Source organism: Cibotium barometz, chromosome 1, assembly GCF_041138505.1.
Source record: "Cibotium barometz isolate CiBa-2024 chromosome 1, ASM4113850v1, whole genome shotgun sequence".
NCBI lineage: Eukaryota > Viridiplantae > Streptophyta > Polypodiopsida > Cyatheales > Cibotiaceae > Cibotium > Cibotium barometz.
The window spans coordinates 22709260-22730089 of record NC_141046.1 but is presented as its reverse complement, the minus strand read 5'-3'; the positions used below and the strand labels follow the sequence as shown (position 1 = coordinate 22730089).

At 42.8% G+C, this 20830-nt stretch overlaps 1 protein-coding gene across 2 annotated transcripts in view; it reads right to left on the bottom strand.

Moving 5' to 3' along the window:
- LOC147641748 (guanylyl cyclase 1) overlaps window positions 1-8569 on the bottom strand; it is a 57033-nt gene extending 48464 nt beyond the window's left edge. The window contains exons 1-2 of one of the 2 annotated variants that reach the window (XM_086799096.1): window positions 8255-8569; window positions 8053-8177 (exon numbers count right to left, since the gene is read on the bottom strand). In XM_086799096.1, coding sequence (XP_086655222.1) covers window positions 8053-8177; window positions 8255-8431 — 302 coding nt within the window. In that variant the 5' untranslated portion in view covers window positions 8432-8569. The remainder of the gene's footprint in view (window positions 1-8052; window positions 8178-8254) is intronic. The other variant, XM_086799104.1, reaches the window with a different exon arrangement.
- Between the last annotated feature and the right edge of the window lie 12261 nt (window positions 8570-20830).

The window sequence follows — 20830 nt, the reverse complement described above, 5'->3', positions numbered from 1 at the left end:
CCGCAGCCACACAACCTTGCAAGCAACACCACAAGCAGCTCAATACTCTGCCTCTATAGACGACAAGGCAATAGTTGGTTGCCTCTTGCGGCTCCATGAAATAGCTCCTGAGCCGAGGGTAAAACTGTACCCTGATGTAGATCTCTTCGTGTCTGGATCTCCTCCCTAATCTGAGTCACTCCAACCTTGGAGTCAAACTCGGTCCTTCGTTTCACCTCCAGTGGCGTAGAAGAGTCCAAGATCCTTCGTACCCTGCAGATACTGCAAGATCCGCAATCTTTGCGTCCTAGTGAGACTTCAACGGTGTCTGCATAAACGAGCTCAACAACCCCACAGGAAAGCTCAAGTCCAATCTGGTGTTCAAGAACCAGATCAATGAACCAACCAGCTTCCGATATCGAGGCATCAACTGGCTCACAAGGATCATTCACAGCAAGCTTCGTGTTCGGGTCCATCGGTGACATGATAGGCTTGCAGTTCTCCATCCCAAAGGCCTCAAGCAACTCATGGACATATCGCTACTGAGAGACAATGAACCCCCTCTGGGTCTGCCAGATATCCAATCCCAAGAAGAAGTGGAGTAAGCCTAAATCGATCGTCTCAAACTCCTTTGACAAGGCAGCCTTCGTCTACAATGTGCTCCACATGACCGCCAGTGAGAATGAGGTCATCCACATAAAGGATGATCAACGTGACCATGCCATGTTCCCGAAAGAGATACAAGTTATGATCTACAACTGATCTCTATAATCCAGTCCGTACAAAGAAGGAATCAATCTTCTGATTCCAAGCCTTGGGAGCCTGCTTAAGACCATACAAGGCCTTCCGCAACCTATAAACCATCCCCTTTGATCCTGGAACCTCAAAGCTTGGAGGCTGCTCAACATACACCTCCTCCTGCAGGATCACCATTAAGGAACGCAAATTTCACATCCATTTGAAATACGGGCCACCGCTGAGAAGAAGCAAGGGCAAGAACGGTCCAAATCGTGGTCATCCTCGCTGTCGGTGAAAAGGTATCCTCATAGTCGATGCGAGGCCGTTGAGCATAATCCTTAGCCACAAGTTTGGCTTTGTGTTTGTCTACCGACCCATCTGACGTATACTTGGTCTTAAAGACCCACTTGACACTAATGACAAACCGTTTCGATAGCCTTGGAACCAACTCCTAAGTCTTATTCTTCTCTATGGCATCTCGTTCCACCTGCATGGCTTTCCTCCAAGTATCCTGTGCAAGGGCTTCCTTGACGGAAATGGACTCTTTGTCCTGCATGATACGAGACATCAAAGCATAGTTTACCTGTAAGAGCTCCATTGAATGACTTTTGTCTCGAACTCTATGCAATCTTCGAGGTCTGTCCTCTGTGGTCCATTCACACGGAAGCTCTCTAACACCCGACTCCCAAAGGGTGTCTACCAACCACCTGGGTACTCGAACAGAACGCGGAGCCTCCGGCTGCTCTGCGGGGGCTCTTCTCCAGCTGTGGGCTCAACCTCCTCAACTGACTGAGGCTGTCCAGCTGGAACAATTGACTAGGAATCATCATCGAAATCATCTGGGTCTCCAAGAAGTGGCAGCTCATCAACAGTGGAAACTGGAACATGCTCATCAAAAACCACATCTCTGTTGACGACGATCTCGTTCCTCTCTGGATCATACAACCTATATCCCTTGGAAAGAGAGTTATATCCCACAAAAACAAGCTTTTGGGACTTTGAGTCAAGCTTTCCCCTCTGCTTCTTTGGAATGTGAACATATGCATCACTCCCAAACACACAGAAATGGGAGACATCTGGTTTCCTGCCAAAATACGCCTCAAAGGGAGTCATGTTCGATACTGAAGTCGTTGGAGAACGGCTGAGGATATGGACAGCCGTAGCCACAGCCTCTCCCCAAAGTGGACAAGGAAGATCACGATGCTCCAACATCGTCCTCGCCATCTCCACCACAGTCATGTTCTTTCACTCAACTACTCCATTCTTTGAAGGTGAACCTGTATTGGCCAGCTCCCGCTTGATGCCATGTTCCGCACAAAACCGCACGAATGCATTGGAAGAAAACTCTCCTCCTTTGTCAACCCTAAGAGTCTTTATCTGCAAGCCAAACTCTTTCTCTTCCATCACATGCCACTCCTTGAACCGAGGAAAAGCTTGGTCCTTCTGTGAAAGAAAATAAACCCAAGTGAATCTGCTTCAATCATCAAGCAGTAGCATGAAATACAAAGAACCTCCCAAGGATGGAGTCTGCATAGGTCCACACAAGTCAGTGTGTACCAACTCCAAAGGTTTTGAAGCCGCCTGGAAGCCTGCTTCAGAAAAGATTCCATGTGCTGCTTACAACAAATGCAAGAACTACAACGTCCCTACCTACTACCAACATCTGGCAAGCCAACCACCATCTGGTCCCGAAAAGCTCGCCGCAACACATCCACATTCAAGTGGCTAAACCGAAAGTGCCACAAGTCACCAATCTGAGAGCCTATCAATGAGGAGAGTGCTAAGAGTTTGTATATACCATTCTCCACTCTGCCTTCCCAAACAACCTGGCCAGTCTCTCGGTCCCGTAGAGCAACAGAATGCTCCTCAAACTCCACCTGGAAGCCAGTCTTGCAAACATCATGAACTGACAACCAATGAAAACCAAGTGCGGGGACGTAAAGAACACGAGAGAAATGCTTCCCCCTCTGCCATCGGGAATGATCTCCATCCAGCCCTCACTGTGAATCGGAATGGTGGAATTGTCGCCAATGAAAATGTGACTTGATTGCCGTTTAAGATCCTGAGAGAAGTCACAGAAAGGAGTCATGTGCCTGGAAGCACCACTATCAAGAATCCACTCTCGAGTATCCCTGGCGGTGAAGCCAACCGCCTCCTCGCTCGAAGAAGATGAAGCATCGGTGTCCAACATCTCCAAGTGCACAAAGACTGGAGTCTTTGCAGCTGAAGCTGAAGAATCACCACTCTTCCCAGTCTGCTTGGGACACTTCCTCCAATAGTGGCCTTTTCTCGCCACAATCGTTACAGGTCCTCTCGGCCTTCAATTTCTCACAATCTGAATCAGGCTTCTTCTCAAAAGACTTCTCCGATGAAGACTTCCCTTTGCCCTTGTTGTTATTGTTACGGCCTTTCGACCGCTGGCCAATCAAGGCCTCAAAACCTCCGCCCTGTGGAGGGTTTGTAAATCGCTCTTCTTGGTCCAAGACCATCGGCACATGCTCCTCCCATGTGATGGTGCTGCCACTGGTGATCAAAGAGGAGTAAAATGCTCAGTACTAAGAGGGCAAATGAGACAACAACGTGATGGCCATATCCTCTGACGATATCTCTTTCTTGGTCTGGAGAACCTCTTGCTGAAGAGCCTGCAACTTGTTGATGTGCCCCTGCATCGTCAATGACTTTGCAGGATTCATCACCCACATCTGAACTTCCAAGGAGATCCTCTTCATGGGTGATACCCTGTTGTACAAAGAAGCCAAATGTTGCCAAATCCCTCTGGCCAGCGTCATATGCTTTATGTGATTGATCACCTGTGGTGAGCAATTCAGGAAGATGAAAGAACGAACGTGGGTATTAACACAATCCCATAACTGTGTCTGTGCCTCCCATTCCTTCCATATAGAGGGTAACTCCCCATCTTCCAACTCCGGCCATGGAACCCCAACAACAATGAAATCAGCCAAGTCATAAGGCTCCAAAACAGACTCCATCATTACCTTCCATATGCCGCAGTTATTCCCGTCCAACTGTCCACCGGGAACATGGGGAGTGTTGGGATCTTCAAGTGCTTCTCAACCATCTCAAGCAAGTCTGCCATCTCAAGGGTTCACAAGGTCTTGTGAAGGGAGGGTGGGTGGGCAAAAAGAAGAAGAGGCTGCAAATAATATGCAAGGTGGCTGTCCGACGGTGATGGCCGCTTCTACCCGATCTCCAAGTCCCGTACAACCCAAACAGTCTCCAATCAGCACCTCAAATCAGCAAACCCTCGATGTCCCACTGTCTCCAAGCTTCAAGCCACATTGGGCTCTGATACCATGTCAGAATGCACAGCGGAAAGTTCCATAGTCACAGGGGACGGAGGGGACGGCTGCTTGGAACGCAGGGACGGCGAATCGGGACAGAACAAGGACAGCGAGACGGACGGGGATGGATGGACATCCTCCACGGCGCGTTTCTCACAGGGGACGGCGACGGGGACGCCGCAGGGACGGGGACGCCGGTCAGGGACGGCACTGTGAGGGAACGGCAGAGAGCCGTTTGCTGGCTGTTTTTTGCCGTTGCGCTCGCCGTTTTTGGCCGTTGCGCTTGCCATTTCTAGCCGTTTATGGCTGTTGGCTTGGCCTTGGGCCTTGGCCCTTGAGCCTTGAGCCTTTGAGGCTTGGCCCTCTCTCTCTCTCTTGCCCTTGAGGCTTTCCTCTCTCTCTCTTGCCTATCTATATAAGAACAAGCCTCTACACGGCTACAAGCACTTAGCACACACAACTCTCAAGGCTCAAGCTTCTTCTAGCTTCCAACTTCCAAGTTCCAAGCCTCTAGGCTCTCACACAAGGCCCGCGGGCCGCCACCCTACTATCTAGATTGTAGAATCTAGACTCTCTCTCTCTCTCTCTCTCTCTCTCTCTCCCCCCTCAAGCCTCTTGAGTCTTCCAACTTCCAAGCCTCTAGGCTCTAGGCCTCTCTCTCTCTCTCTCTCTCTCTCTCTCTCTCTCTCTCACACGGTTCACCTCTCCCTCAACTTTCAAGCCTCTTGAGTCTTCCAACTTCCAAGCCTCTAGAGTCTAGGCTCTAGCCTCTAGGCCTCTAGCCTCTAGGCTCTCTCTCTCTCTCTCTCTCTCTCTCTCTCTCTCTCTCTCTCTCCTCAAGGCTCAAGAGTCAAGCGGCAACTTGCAAGCCATCTTCAACCATGGCATCCTCCTCACGTGCCGGGGCTTCTCGTAGAAGGACAACGGGATGGACATGGTGGGAGGAGGTTAACTACACCACATCCGTTCATGGAGGCGGTTCTCAGCCATGGGTATGCAAGCTTTGCCCGTACCGATGAACGGGTGGCGCCGACAAAGTGCGAGCCCACCTCTTGCATGAGAGTGGGCATGAGGTGAGGTTTTGCACGAATGTCATGCCCAAGCTTAGCGTCTACGAAGCGGTCGAAGCGACAAGAAGGACACCACGAGTGGCCATGGATCCCGCGACGATGGGGAGAGGAACTCAAGCCTCTACAATGGAGTCATGTGGATCGGGATCATGCACACCATCACCTTCACCATCAAGTCGGAATGTTACTCCATCCACGACGCCGGCACCCTCCATCTCCACGGCCTCTCAACCATTACGTGGCCCACGGCGACAATCTACACTTGGGGAGAACTGGAACCCCAAGTTGAAGGAGGAGGTGGATATGGCGGTGGCCCGCTTCTTCTTCCACGGGTTTCCAGCCTCCGGACGTCTCCCACACGCATAGTGGATGGTCGAATTGCGCTCCGGATAGGAAGTGCTTTTTCTTGGTATGGCGAGCCACGACGAGAGAATGACGATCTTGGGAACAAAGCGCGCTAGGCAATCCTTCTAGGGCGGCAGGCATAAGTGTACATGAGATGTTCAAGCAGATGATGCAAGCAACACAAAACAAGGTACCAAATTGGAAGAGCAGAAGGCGTAGATCTTGAGGCAATTTTGAGAAACGGCTAAAAAATGGGGCTTATTCCATAATTGGAAAAAATTAGGGTTTGTAAATTGGGAGAAATTGGAAATTTCAATTTTCAGCTAACAATGATATGGGGATGAAGAGGAAGAATAGATGAGGAGAAGAAGATGAAGAAAGAAAGAGGGGGAGAGAGAGAGAGAGAGCGCTAAGAGAACGCAGCACAAAGAGAGAGAGAGAGCGAGCAGGGAATTGAAAACATCAAAATGTTAAAACTTTTCCTAAGGCTAAAGTCAAATTTTTAAAAAAACCCTTACCTCACGTTTTTTTATGTAAGAAACGTCCCGTACGTTTCTTTTCAAAAAGAAACGCGTTTCTTTGCTGCTATGTTTGCAAGAAGAAGTTTATGTAAATCAACCCATTGGTTTTGTAATGCAAGGTCATGAAAACAAAGTATGCAAGCTTTGAAAAACACTTTATGGTCTCAAGGAAGCTCCCTGAGCTTGGTATGAGAAGATACATACTTATTTGACCACGCAAGGTTTTCGCAATAGTCCAACAGAGAGCACCCTCTATGTGAAAGAGGATCATGGCACTTTGATTATGCTCGTTCGTTGTGTAGATGACATGTTGCTAACTAGGAATGATATGGAGAAAATTTCAACAATCAAAGCTGAATTAGAAACATCATTTGAGATAATAGATTTGGGATTGTTGCATTATTACTCGGGCATACAATTTGTGCAAACAAATCTTAGAATTTATGTACAACAATCAAAGTACATTCAAAAGCTGTTGCACAAATTTGGGTTTCAAGATTGTAAGCCCATCTCTACTCCAATGGAGCCAGGGCTAAAAAGAGCATGTATGATGTTGGAGGCGGCTGCCCGTAGGCGCTTATTTATCCACCCGTAGGCGATGCCGCCAAGGAAGCACCGAGGGGGGTTTTGAACCGATGACCTCTTGGTCCTAGGCAAACACCTTCACCACTTCAGCTATCACCTCATTGGCAGACAGTTGCCTCGTATACTTATGCAACACACGCCCGGATATTCAGTTTGGGATTTCCCAGTGTAGCAAATTTATGCACAGCCTAGGTCCCATGTACAAAGCATTGGCAATCAGTGAAGTGGATCTTCAGCTATCTTCAGGGCTCCCTGGATCTTGCTTTGGTATATCCCAGGGGAACAACTTGCAGTTACATGCTTACAGTGATTCCGATTGGGCTGGTGACTATGATACACGGCAATCCATCGGTGGGAATTGTTTCTTTTTGGGGAATTCATGCATATCAAGGCTGAGCAAAAAGCAACCCCTGCTGCCACATCTACTTGTGAGACTGAGTATAGGGCAGCCTTTACAGCCATAGTAGATTGTGTATGGCTGAGGATATTGATGATTGGTCTTCGTGAGTGTCAACAGACACCCACCACCATACTCACTGACAGTCAAAGTGCTATAGCCAAGGCACGAAACCCAGTGTTTCATGCACGTACTAAGCACATAGAGATTCGTTATCATTATGTCAGGGAGAGGATTCATGTAGAGGAGATCTCATTATCTTACTGCTCTACATGGCGTTGCCTCGAGAGAAGTTTGAAGCTTTCTGCAAAGCTTTAGGCTTACTCTCCTAAAGAGAGTGATTTGCTGCCGACCTACTATAGGTTCACATTGCCACTACAGGGGGGATTTATTGGCATATATGCTATGAGTAGTGCCACATGTGAACACGGGGGCTAACCAAGGGCACTTTTCTCCCTTTGGGTTTTTCCCCTTGGATATCTGGTGTGAAAGGACACCACCACTTTTATTGTATTTTGATATTATGGAGTTGACTCCCTAGCTCCACACATTCCAATGGAATACATTTGTGTGAGCATCAATCACCATCTACTTGTTGCTTGCTGATTCTCTGTGTGTCTATCTGAGTGGAACCCTAACCCTAACACAAATCAGCAAGCGCCATCTACTTGTTGCTTGCTGCTGATTCTCTGTGTGTCTATCTGAGTGGAACCCTAACCCTAACACAAATCAGCATGCGCCATATCAAACAATCTCTCTCTCCTGAACGGAGGTGAACGGAGTGCTGACGTCAGGGTTTTGCCGGATGGAGCTCACCCTCTCATGTGTGCAGGCTGAGAATCCACTCCCATCAACTAAGCCAAATGGTGCATGGCGAAATGTATTAAGTCCATTTGCTCAGGCACTCCAAACTAAAACACTTTCTAGAAATAAAAAAGGATATTTACAAACAATGATGCTGTCATGTGAATTTCAAATATACCGAAATGTGTGTTTTGTGAGACACTGTGAAAATGCATTATCTCAAATTAAGTGCGTGTATGTGTGCCTGCATCTTTCCAGCGTAAATGCATGCAAGAGCATGTGTATGCATCTATTCCAATGTAATGCATTACCTGGAAGTACAGCAGAGTTCAGCCAACGACTTTATGTCATGGCCGTCTATACTCAGTGCTTTCAAGACCATCAAAACGCAAGCCAGTCCACAATCCCAGCTGCAAAGCTGTTGGACATGAGGAACCTGCAGCAAATCCACTGATGAAGGCCATACCCAAAAACATGAAAGGAGCGGAAATGTAAAGAGGAGTTCCGACCCACCTTGACAAACTGGGCGCGGGGAAGAGGGGTGCTGAAATCCATCAAAGGACAGTAGGGCGAGTTCCAGGAGTAGGTTTTGAGCAGAGAAGCTGCAACCCAACCGCCATTTTCCGTCTGGCCCTTCTTCTCGGAGGAAAGGCGGGACAGCCGAGCGCGTTGAAGGCGTTCCAAATCCATTTATAAGACGGGGCAAAGCAGAGATCCTATGAATGTGGCATCATCGATCCCACTGACAATCACCCTAATCCAAGCACACCACGCGAGCCGGCGCAGGGTTTTACGATGCACGCTCTGCCTTCATCACAGAGGTTGCGTAGTGTCGGAACAACTGCACGGAGCGTTTAACACAGACAATAATGTACGACCAGCAGGCTAGGCACCCACAAAAAAACAAACTACAATTCTTATTATAATTGTAGAATATGTTTTCTCACCTTCCAAATCCTTAAAAACTTAATCCATTTCTCATAACCTTCCAATTTTCTTAAAATTTTGAAGTTATGAGCCTCATGATCTTTTGAGAAAAATGTTTTCAATGAACGTTGACCCATGTGCATTCGAATACAAACAAGCACCCATGTCTAATGACGGGAAATTAACTCAGTTTCTGGCATGAAACCGGAGAAATGGCCTTACGGCTCTTTTCCGGTCCCTCACAAACCCCAGCCTCCCCATGAGGGTGTGTGCCCTCAACATAGGTGTACACATTTTTTTTTAAAACTTGTCACCTTGGGCTAGTTTCATCCTTTTGGTGGTCGAAGGTTGCAAGGGGAGGAAAGGGACAAAAAAATAATTATCTGCCACGTGAAGAAGATGATTGATTGCTAACATTCTTGCTGACATTGGGTGAGCAAACTTGCCCACCTGCACAAGCCATATCCAAGTGCATGAGGTGGATTGTCATGTTAGTTTTAGGGCTTACTCATCTGAACTATGTTCCCTTTGTGAATGCTAGGGTGCCCACCTTATTTTGTTCAGCCAATCACACATGAGGGTTATATGTTTGGTACACAACCTTGCTTCGTGATCTATCCCATCATAATTCATGGTTAATCTAATGAATAGGTGGGGGAGGTGAGGGTGTGTCAGCCTAGTCTGTCATTTATGAGTCTATATACACCCTCCTAAGTTTGAAGTATTTCACTCTGTTCACAAGGATTTAAAATAGAGCTCAACCTTCATTCCTCCAATAATGACCCTATTTAGTGACACCCAAGACTTTTCAATCAGTAAAGGAATTTCACTCAATTCAATTTTGAGCTTCCAACACTAAAGCTCTACACTAACTAGTAGGGTAGAGGAGCCGATTACTCGAACGCATAATGGATCCTCTAATATAAGTTGAGCTTCCAGCACTAAAGCTCTACATTAGCTAGTAGGGTAGAGGAGCCGATTACTTGAACGCATAATGGGTCCTCTAATATAAGGTTGTTTTTATTCCATGATCACTCCCACCAAAGATGTTGTCCCATTTTAATTGGTGGGATTCATGATTTAAATGTGGCCATTCCACGTTCTTGTTCCCTCTCATCTTGTCATTGAGTAAGATAATTCAATGTTTTTGTTCCCTCTCGCTTTGTCATTAAGTGAGATATAAATGTGAATGGGAAGAATGAGTGGGATGAACATTTTACTTAAAACGATGTCAAATAAGAGGAACTCTACCTTAAAATGGTGTCAAATAAGATGTAACGACGGCAAATTATAGAGATTCTTCTCTCCTAAAATGATGGCAATGGTGGCTTTCCTCATATTTGCTTGTGTGTCATGGTGGTGGAAAAATAGGAATAATGAGAAGCATACACGGTGAGTGCAAAGACACCATGAAATCTCAACAATTACAAGAATTGAGAAATAAATGAAATTCCAAATTAGATGGTAGATGGTGGGATTTAATTCTCTTATAACAATAGTGAGATTGAAGCATTCATTTCTTGCAATTTTTCAACGGCTAGTTTCCTTCTTTGTGTAGCTTTAGAATCATAAATAAACTTACCAAGGATAAAATAAGCCATTATTATAAACCCCTTTGAGAAAATAACATATACCAAATAAAGCTTTAGAATCATAAATCAACTTATCGTGGGATAAAATAAGCCATTATTATATAAACCCTTCGAGAAAATAATGTGTACCAAGTAAAGCTTTGATTGATTACCCTAGAAATGGTATAAGTGTATCTTCATGTAAAATTGTGAGTATGATTCATACTCTACTCCTCATGTACAAAATCAATGAGATACGTGTATCATGGTGATTCTAACTAGGCACATTGGAATTTTTTAAATCTAATTTCATATGTCAATTTTTTAGATTATTTTGCTTTTTTAAAAAGTTAAAACATATAAAATTTTATGTAAGCATTGCCTTTTTTCCTTGTACATAATTCCTTTTTTAAGTACGTTTAAATATATAAGAGAGTTTAATTGAAATTCCTCATTTAGAAGCATTAAACTTAATTAAATTTTTATTATTATGTTGTGTTTTGTTTCAAGAGATGTTATTTCTTCTTACACATACAAGTTTTTGCTAGCACCAAAACATCATCTTATGTTGGTGCACATGTAGATAGTGTCAAAAAGGGTTTTGTGGATGTGTTTCCTAATAAATTTCCTTATAGCTTACAATAGTTGAGAGAGGTATCTCAAAATTTCTATACCTAAGGTGGACTATGTCATAACAAGTGCTAAACTTCGTGGTTAAAGATAACAAAAAAAAGATTAACAAGGATTAGGCTTAATCAACAAAGAGGTTAACACAAAGCATAAGCTATAATGTCATTGCAAATTTCTCTCTATTATGAGAGAAGCTAAATACATCATAATATAGCTTTTGAGGAGCTCTCAAGTGAAAAGATAGATGCACCCTAGGTGCAAATCATGTGTACCATAAATGCACACACTATTCATGTGTACCATAAATGCAAATCATGTGTGCCATAAATGCACACACTATTCATGTACCATATGCACAAGGCATATGAGCCCACTCAAACCATGTGACTCTTAAATATCTCTTCCATCACCAAACCTTTAGACAATTTAACCTTTGATTTGTGGCACATTAGACCACCATATAAATGTGCACACATGCAGGTATACACAAGAGTTATGCTCCTATATAAGATCTCTTTCTCAATACTCTCCTAGATCTCACCCTACAAGATCCCACTAACTCGGAGCCAAGAGTAGCACACAATAGCCTTGACAACCTAGTAATGACCTAGCAATAAGAATTAAGATTCGATGAGACACGAGTGGGAGACCTTCATACACAACTAGGGGTTATAAGGAGCAATGCTCTTACCACTTCACTCGCTTATGGTGGTGGCAGCGGTGGCAAATGCATAGCACATAGTCTCCACACAATATATAAGATCCCTCTTCCTATGCAATTTAATTGAAATACTATTTCTTTCTAAGGTGTACATTCTAGTGAGAGAATGTTTTTTTAAAGGTGTGCATTTGAAGAGAGAGACATGGAAGTCTAAGATAATAAAACTTAAAAATTAAAATCAAGGTTAAGTGGCCAAGATGGCATGTGCGCAAAGTTAATTGGGGATTTCAAATGTGCACATGTGCACCCCCTCTTCACAATTTAGAGTTAGAAAGATAAAAATAATGTTAGAAAATTTAACGAAAGAAATACATGATTTATCCCAAGGAATTTTAATGATCCATATGCAAATAAAATGTGCTAGGGTGTGTGAGCATTACCTTGGTAGAAATTGTAAATACAAGAGTGCTCATTTTAATTGGGCCAAGGTGAAATGGGTAAATCCTAAAGTCTAAGCTTGGATTGTAAAGTGCAAAAACCTTAGGTCTAGTTGATGGGGTGTAAAATAAATATAAAATCAGAGGATAAGCTTGAAAAGTAATTCAAAACTCCAGTCGTGCTTAAATGAGGGAGTTAACTTGATTTAAGAGTTAGATGCATGTCGAAATTGTTGGATGCGTGAAAAATGAGAGGTTGCATGAAGATTAAGGTTGAGTTGCATGGATATTGTGGGCTACCAATGTTGAGTTAATTACGGTAGCTTGTGGAGTGCTCATCTATCATTTTCTAGTACAAAAATGTCCCCCTAGCCCTTAAGAAATCCATGAATTTTTGTCTAGGGAAAGAGAGTGTACTTGCATTGTTTTTAACACATGACATCACTTTTACCTAGTTCAAACATAGTATTGAACTTTGGATCCTTCAATTACATTTACCAATGTAATGCCTCGGGAGCATCAAGAAAAACTCATGGACTCCTTGGGACTTGTGCAACTTCTCTTCTTCACAACCCTATTCCCACCCCCAGCGCTAGGCCAAAAAGGTATAGTCAGTCCTCATATTCAAAAATTAACATATTTCTTGTTTAATTCCTTACAATTTAATTGAGTAGGATACCTTGATTTCAAATGAATAAATAATTTAATATTTCTTTGTTTAATTTGCCTCATTGTACCCTAGGAAGGTCTAATTTTACCTTAGGGTAAGTTCTATTAAGGCTATAGGTGTAGTAAGACTTTATAGCTTAAAATTGAGCTTTTTAACATAAAGAAGCATATAATAAATTGAGGTAGACCAAGTTTGAGTATATATTTGATTTTTTGGAATAAGCTAAGGTTTTACACCTTATCCTAAAAACCAAAAAAAAATGACTAACCTTTAGTATGTGAACCTTAGGAGGATTACTAATGAATTACTGAGTGTTGGCCATATAAATTTAGATTAATCTAAAGGATTAGGCTAGAGAATTGACTTAATTTTAGATTTAGGAGAGATAACCTACATGTGAAGCAAACATTGTATAGAAAGAGAGAGAGATAAAACCTAAAGGATTAGGCTAGAGAATTGACTTAATTTTAGATTTAGGAGAGATAACCTACATGTGAAGCAAACATTGTATAGAAAGAGAGAGAAAACTTAGTGCACCTACATATGTAAAATTAATAGTGATTAGGATTTAAATTGGTTAAGCTGTATTTTTAGAGAAACCTAGATTTTATTTTATTTTTGGTGTAGAGGATCAATAATTATCCTGGAGTTTAAAGAGAGAAAGTCCTATTTACCCTATAAATTAAGGGCACAGTAGATGCACATTATGTGCAAATATAAACCCTAATTTTTGGAAATGAAATGACGAAAAGAAGACTAATGTGAAAATGATTTGTAATCAGTAAACTTAGTGCAAACCCACAACTTTCTTTCTCTAAGAAATCGTGAAGAAAAAAAGGCCTATGTGCATTAATTTTCACAAATCAATTACACTTTAGTGATAGGCTAAGGTCAATAAATAGAGTTTGGAAGGTTAAGACCAAATTTAGAGGATAAATAAGGATTAGAAATATCATGATAGTGCAAAGAGAATATTCAAGAAAAAGATGTAGAGAAAGAAACTGCTTGTGTTGTGCAAAGTATGACCAAGGTTAAGTTAGAAATTCAAAGCCATTTTTAAATCAATTTATAAGGTAGAAATTAGCATTCTGAGAAAAGAAAATGCTTATGTCTAGAGAGATAAGACCCAATACAAAGAGAGAGAATCACTAAGCCTATAGAAGGATTGAAGTTACAAACAAAAGGGGACAAACCCCAATCAAAATACAATTCTGAATTGAAATTGGTTAGATATTTTGGAGAATTGAAAGAAAAAGGTCTTCTTATACTTATGTGCATAGAAGTAAATGCACTAAAGAATGAACATAAGACTCTTAAAGATCTCAACATTAGGATGATAAAACTTAGATAAGAGAAGTGACCCCCCCTTCCCAATTATACATGTAAGACTCTATCTCAAAACTGGGACGAACAATAAAAAGAGTGTTATAACCTCCTAAGAGAATCTAGGTGAGACCCTAAAAGTTAGAAAAGAAAATGTCTTGGAAAAAAAACCTTACCAAGATATATGCAACTCAAGGAAATTTAACTTGCTCAAAGTTTTGACTAGAGAGCTAATGTCTCATCGAGCTTGCAATGGTTTACAATGCTTTGGATATTAATACGATGATGCATATTGGTTGAATCCATGTCTTGAAGTTATTATTTGACACTGTATTCAAGTGATGCATATGTGTTGAATCCATGTCTTGAAGTTATTATTTGACACTATATTCAAGTGATGCATATGTGTTGTTTATTTATGGAAGCTTGTGAAGGTACCACGCAGGTTCATGGATTATCGTGTGGATGTAGGATGCATCACACTAAGGTGGTTATCCAAGACTTTGATCCCTCTTGGTTGAATTACTCCTTCCGTACACTTAGCTAACATGTTTCACATTATACGTGGCCAAAGGCCTACCATTATAATAAAAGCTGGCTCATATAAGGCTTGTGTTGTATTGGGAACATGTCTTAGGCAACCCATAAGTGTGGGTGACCAGGCAAAGCCCACTTGCATATAAGAGACTTACGGAAGTGTGTAAAGACACTTTTGATAATACTCTAAAATTGAGCTTAAGCCTAGGAGCTCCTTTATTCTTGCTTGTCTTAATCTTTATTTTTACATGCTTTCATGTATAGTCATTAGCTATGGAGTCTTGTGGAGTTGGTTGCTTACATGGGTGAGTGCTGAGTGTGAGTGTGTTTGTGCACTTCGGGTGAGCTTACTTGATTCTTGCTTTGCGATTAGCTAGATGTGGAATGTGATTGAGAGAGAGAGAGAGAGAGAGATTAAACGGAAGCCTTTAAATCAGCAGTTGCAGTTGAATTCTATGAGCAGGTGAGGTGTTGGCTACTTCACGACTTCTCGAGGGGCTTGACAAACTTGTTGAGCACCAAAAATTCAATAGAATGGCTCGATTGGGACTAGTGAAAATTTTGGATGCTTTGTTGCCACATAGAGGTTGCTTATTGTCTTTCAAAAAATCCGTCAATATTTTTGAGTTCCACTTGGATATGTATAGTTATGATGAACGTGAGGCTTAGCGCCAGCATACTTGCTAAATCTATGATGGATTTTTTCTAACAGTGCAATAATTGCATTGCAATCAAGGGATAGTTTGGTGATAGTTGATGAATCGATACAATCCAAGATGTGCAATCACCAATCCAAGGCTTGGATCGTGAATTAACTAGGATTGCACTATCTAAAAAGTAGGATCGTCTGACAGTGCAATAATTGCATTGCAATCAAGGGATAGTTTGGTGATAGTTGATGAATCGATACGATCCGAGATGTGCAATCACCGATCCAAGGCTTGGATCGTGAATTAACTAGGATTGCACTATCTAAAAAGTAGGATCGTCATGTTCTTGAATCGTTTTAACTAAAATTGTTTCAAGTAGAAGTGTTCAAGAGAATCACCCAAGTAGGATTGCCAATCCTACCGAGACAAAGTTCTAGAAACATATTAAAAAAAAATAGCCAGTGCAAGGGAATTAGACCATCACCTGAGACTTAGACCTTCTAAATCCTAGAGAAAAACCATTTAAAAACACATAAAACTATCTAAAAACATAAAAAAATAAAAAATAAAGGAAAATTCATAAAAAGAACCTCTACAAGTGACTCTAGCATTGGACCAAATGCTTATGCATTTATGTTCAGGCCGAATCATTGCAACTTTGTACTCAAACCTAATATTTTAACATGAAACATGATACTCGTGAACGCCAAGGAGTGGGACATCACACAGAGGCAATTTAACCATCGTGTACTGAATCTAACATTTAAACACGAAACATTATTGTACACGCGGACGTTAGGGAGTGGGACATGAATAAGAGTCGTTTTAACCACCCTAGTAGTATCTCATGATTCTAGTTGGAAAGCATACTAGAAATCCTTCTCATGATGGATGATACTAGATCATGATAGTGGGGCATTAGCCCAATTTAGTGGCCACAAACTCAGAGATGGCCGAATGAGACCATGTAGTGTTTAGAGGGAAGTCATTAGAAGGAAATTGCTGAAGAGACTGTTTAGTGTTCAGAGGGGAGTCATTAGAAGGAGTCGAAAGGCCCTAGGCCAAAAGACCAATGAATGAGAGAAGGGCCACGAGCAAACAATTTAGGGGTCAAGCTAGCAACATGGGAAGTGTACATCTTACAATGTACAGCTTCCACACAACTAACCAATCCTTAATCTTTATTGATACGAATAGAATTCTCTTGAAGAGATGGCTAATGTTGTCAGTGCGTGGAATTGAGCCAGATCTCTTGGACCCACGAGTGGTATTGTCAGCCAATGGAAACTAGGAGTTTTATCTGGACTTTGATGGAACGATGTATAACCCAACAATGGATAGTAAAAAGGTTAGACAATTGGCCATTGCAAATGGGATATAAAGGCCTATAAGATTTCAAGAAGCTACAAGGACTCAAAGAGAGCCGATAAGGAATCAACAATGATGGGATGGTGTTGTACGAGGATGACTCTACATGATCATTGATATTTCTAGGGACTTTGAGGGGTCATTTTGATTCCCAAATGTACTCCTAGTGAGCAAGTGTTACCACCATGCCACTGATTAAATGTCATATGATGAGGAAGGTAACACCTATACCCCAAGACTTGCCAAGGTGGCAAGGAATATAGAAACATTTAGGCAAGGGGGCATTACACCACCCTAAGCTTACTAGAGTGAAAGAATAGCAAGAGGAAGGGAAGAGAGAACCTCTCAGAAGGAAATCACTCAAGAAGAAGAGTAAGAATTCTCATTCTATAGCCACATGCCAACTTCCATATTCTTTCCTCATTGGACCCAATCAAGGAAGAAAGTATGAGGGAAAGTAGTATCATCCATAGAGGTAAAAACTCTCAAAAGTACAAGGGTGACCACTCCTTTAGAGACCAGAGTACTAGCTCAAGGAGCTTGGGAACCTACGAGACTACACCATCATGAATGGAGAACTACGAGGCTACAAGTAGTTAATGGGATGCTGGTAGTGGTATACCCTATGACACATATGGCTAATGTGCTCCTAGAATCCTTACCCGAATCATTAGTTGGAGTACCATCCTATGGGTATGCAGGACCATCTAACACACAAGTACCTCACAAAGTCGAACCAAGATACAGGACCATCTGACACACAAGTACCTCCTTGAGCTGACCCAAGATGCATAGCCCCGATGGCTCTGGAACCAATAGTTAAGCAGAGGAATTACAGCAATTTGATTTGGAGCTTTGATCTAGAGCAGCAGAGATCTCATTTCTCCTTCAGAAATGTGGCGCCAGCGATTTAGCAAATATTGGCAGCAGCTAGGCTTGGCGGTTTGCGATTTTGTTTGAATGGGATGGCTGGCTATGGTTGCCTAGAATTACTTGCCCTAATAGTGCTTCTGAAGGGAGATCAAGCCCCTCCACTGGCTCGGGGTGCAGAGAGCTAGTTGAAAATAGGTGTGGATATTGTGGAAGATATGGAAAGCATAAATCATTCAACCACTACCACGCACAATGAATGGCTAGAATAGGAGTGCCTACCTTACTAGCAAATCCTCAACCATTAGCCTTCTTACAGCGTGGACCAGACTCATGTAACAATGAACACTATGTTGGCTATAAACCCCTATAGAGCATGGGTTTCCACCTTCATTGTTACCAACCACCACAGCCAATGCCACCAAGAACCATGCCGACGAGGCTAGTTGGATACGAAACACATTTTAGGTGAACCCCCTAGTACGTCAAAATTTTATGTTGACTATCCAGACTCAATCCTTAGAAGTGCATGCTGAAGGGAATATCATTCGTAACCACAAAAAATGATGTGAGATACATAATAATTGACTACATTAATGCAATAGTAATAGGTGCCTATAGACCACCGGACATTAATGGCATGGAGGAGAAGTCCTCCTCTAGCTTGTTTTAGATATCAAGGCTTCCATAGAGTGGCTCAATGCCCCGTAAAGGTAAATCTAAAAGGGGTAACAACAAATCCACCACCCTTGGATAGATGGTGAATTAGGTGTGGCATTAATCAGTCAACTTTAAATCCATCTACCATCGCACACTAGCCCACCACCACCAAGCTTTGGGATAGTGAGAGTCATATGCCAATCTTCTTTAGAGGAAGAATGGGAAGTACTAGCAAGGATTGTGTCTAGGGTGTAGGCCCAATAGAAGTAAGATCATGCTAGTCCTCAGTTTACAACCCAAGCATCGGAAACTTCCAATTGTTAAAAATAAGAAATGAGGCAAGGCAAACGCTACATTGCCCTCCTCGAAGCCAACAAAAGTCACCAGCCAACGAGGGTTCTTTTAATCCTCTGAATTTGTATTTCCCTTCCACATCTTTCTTGGCCATTTCAAGAAGCTCATCCTTTCGGTCCATTATGAAGATTAATCCCTCTTCACTTTCCTTGCCTCATTCCTCATCGAGAGTTATTTGGACTCGAACTTTCTATTTCTACATAACTCAAATCATCAATTGGTTTTAACCTCAAGGTTGTTCATTCTTCTCTATGGTCTTGTGACACTCTTTCAACTTTCTCTCAAAGTTTTGAGGTTCTCTTTATCAGAAATGTCTATTAAGACCCTTTAACCCCATGTTAACCTATGACGAACATTGAGACGTACTATGTTTTACGTCATGTAATTAGTTTAACTATTCTGAGTGATGGGCCGGGCTTGTCGGCACCATATGCAAAGGATAAAGGGATTGGGTGATCGCCGATGAGAGGCGCACCTTGAATATCAATAGGATAAGGGTTAGGATCGGACGCCATGTATGGGCGCCCATGTGTGAACGGCCAAGTCACCTATAAGAGTCAAATGTAACCCTAAAACCCTCATTCTCATGTGTTGAATACAAGAGTGCTCTTGCCTTATCCTCTTGGTTTCCTTCTCCTGCGTGTGTGCGAGAGAGAGAGAGAGAGAGAGAGAGAGCGATCGAGCACTGTGTAGCGGCACGGCGGCGGCAAGGCGGTAGAGCGACGAAGGCGGCTCCTCCTTCACGATTGCGACGCGGGAATCGTTCAAGGCGGCGGTTGAGCGGTTGAGCGGTGAGTGACACACCTTTGCATTCTGTTTGAGCTTGCTTTCCTGGTTGTATGCTTGCAGCCATTCGTGGCTCGCATATGGTGTTCGGCAAGTCCCCAGCTACGACTTGTGCGGTAAAAGCGCACATTTTTGGCGCCGCTGCCAGGGAGATGCCCTGCACCAAGCTCCAGTTTGCAGCTCGGGCTGCTGCGTGAAGTGAAATTTACATTGTAGGAAAGGCGACTGTGTGTTTGTTGTTGAGGTGTTTCCGTGTTTTGAAATCTGTTTCTGCAATTTGTCTTTTGCAATTCTGTTTCTTTTGTTATTTTTCCGCTCCGTGTGCGTTATGTTCTCTGGTTTTCTGCGTGTGAAGGGGGATTCCTGAATCCCCAGGCCTGCGCTGTGTGCGAACTGCGCCGCAGCAAAGTCTGAACCGTAGAAAGAAACCCTAGAAAACTTATCCCAAACAAAAAATAATAATTTAAAAAAAATAATAAAAATTAAAATAAAAAATTATTTTTTTAAAAAAAGAAAAAAACCAAACGTGTGAAGAGGAAAGATTTTTTATTTGGAGAAAAATTTTTTGAAAAGAAAAACCCCCAATTGACCCCGACCCCGGCCTCGGTCTCGGTATTTTGATATATATATATATATATAGGAGAGTGAGCCTCCATAGCTTTCTTTTAAGTGAGAGTTTATGGGAAGTTGTGCCTTATATGTAGCCCACCCCCCAAGGAGTGAAGTGAGCATGTGGGATAAAGCCTTCACCCTTTCCTCCACAAGCCAATAGGCTTGCACCCCTTCCCCCACAAGGAAACAGACTGTTTTGAGGACCACAGGAGTTCTGTATAGGCGAACACGGTGCTGTAAAGCATGCTAGGACCCTTTAAACGATATGCTCGTTTCGAGCTATCACACGCCCTAGTTCAGGTTCGACCATAAGTAAGGGGGTTAGAAACAGGTTAAAAACAATATAAAAGCAAGTAAAAACGGGGTGCAAGACACCTAAGAAACCACTTGTGTGGGCTTCAAAGGTAGTCACCAACGCTCGTAGGGTACCCACGTCACATGCATCTACGCTCTGGTCGGGTACTAGAGCCTGAGCCACTAGAAAGCGTTTCAGTTTACGCAGGCTTACACCATCCCTCCACGTTGGCATCTTGGCCTTCGGCTGGAACCCAAGGGAGTGCAACCCAAGATCCACGAATAGTGGATAGTGACTCGTCCTCTGACTCAGAAGCCATGGAAGGGCACCCTACCAAGAACCCTGAGGAGACAAGCCAAAACATGCCAGTTTGGGCCCCACAACCCGGATCTAGCATGTTTAGTCATCTAATAGAGACCTTTAGTAGAGCTACACGCTGTGAACATGCGACAAGTGAAGTAAATGAAGAAGGAGGGGTAGTAGATTCGCCATTCACATCTTATGTAGACCCTACCCTTCCAAAGAGTGTCCATGTGGATATTCTACCCACTTCGTTTAATGAGGGCCCTACTGAACTACCACCTTCCGATGCTCTTCCTAAAGTAGAGGTCCCTAGAAGCCAATCCATAAGAAGTGACATTGCGTCCACTTCAAGAGAAGCGTTTGGCACACCAAGTCTGGATGGGATATTTCTCAATGAAAATTGGGAATATGATCTACACACAGAGACTCTAACTA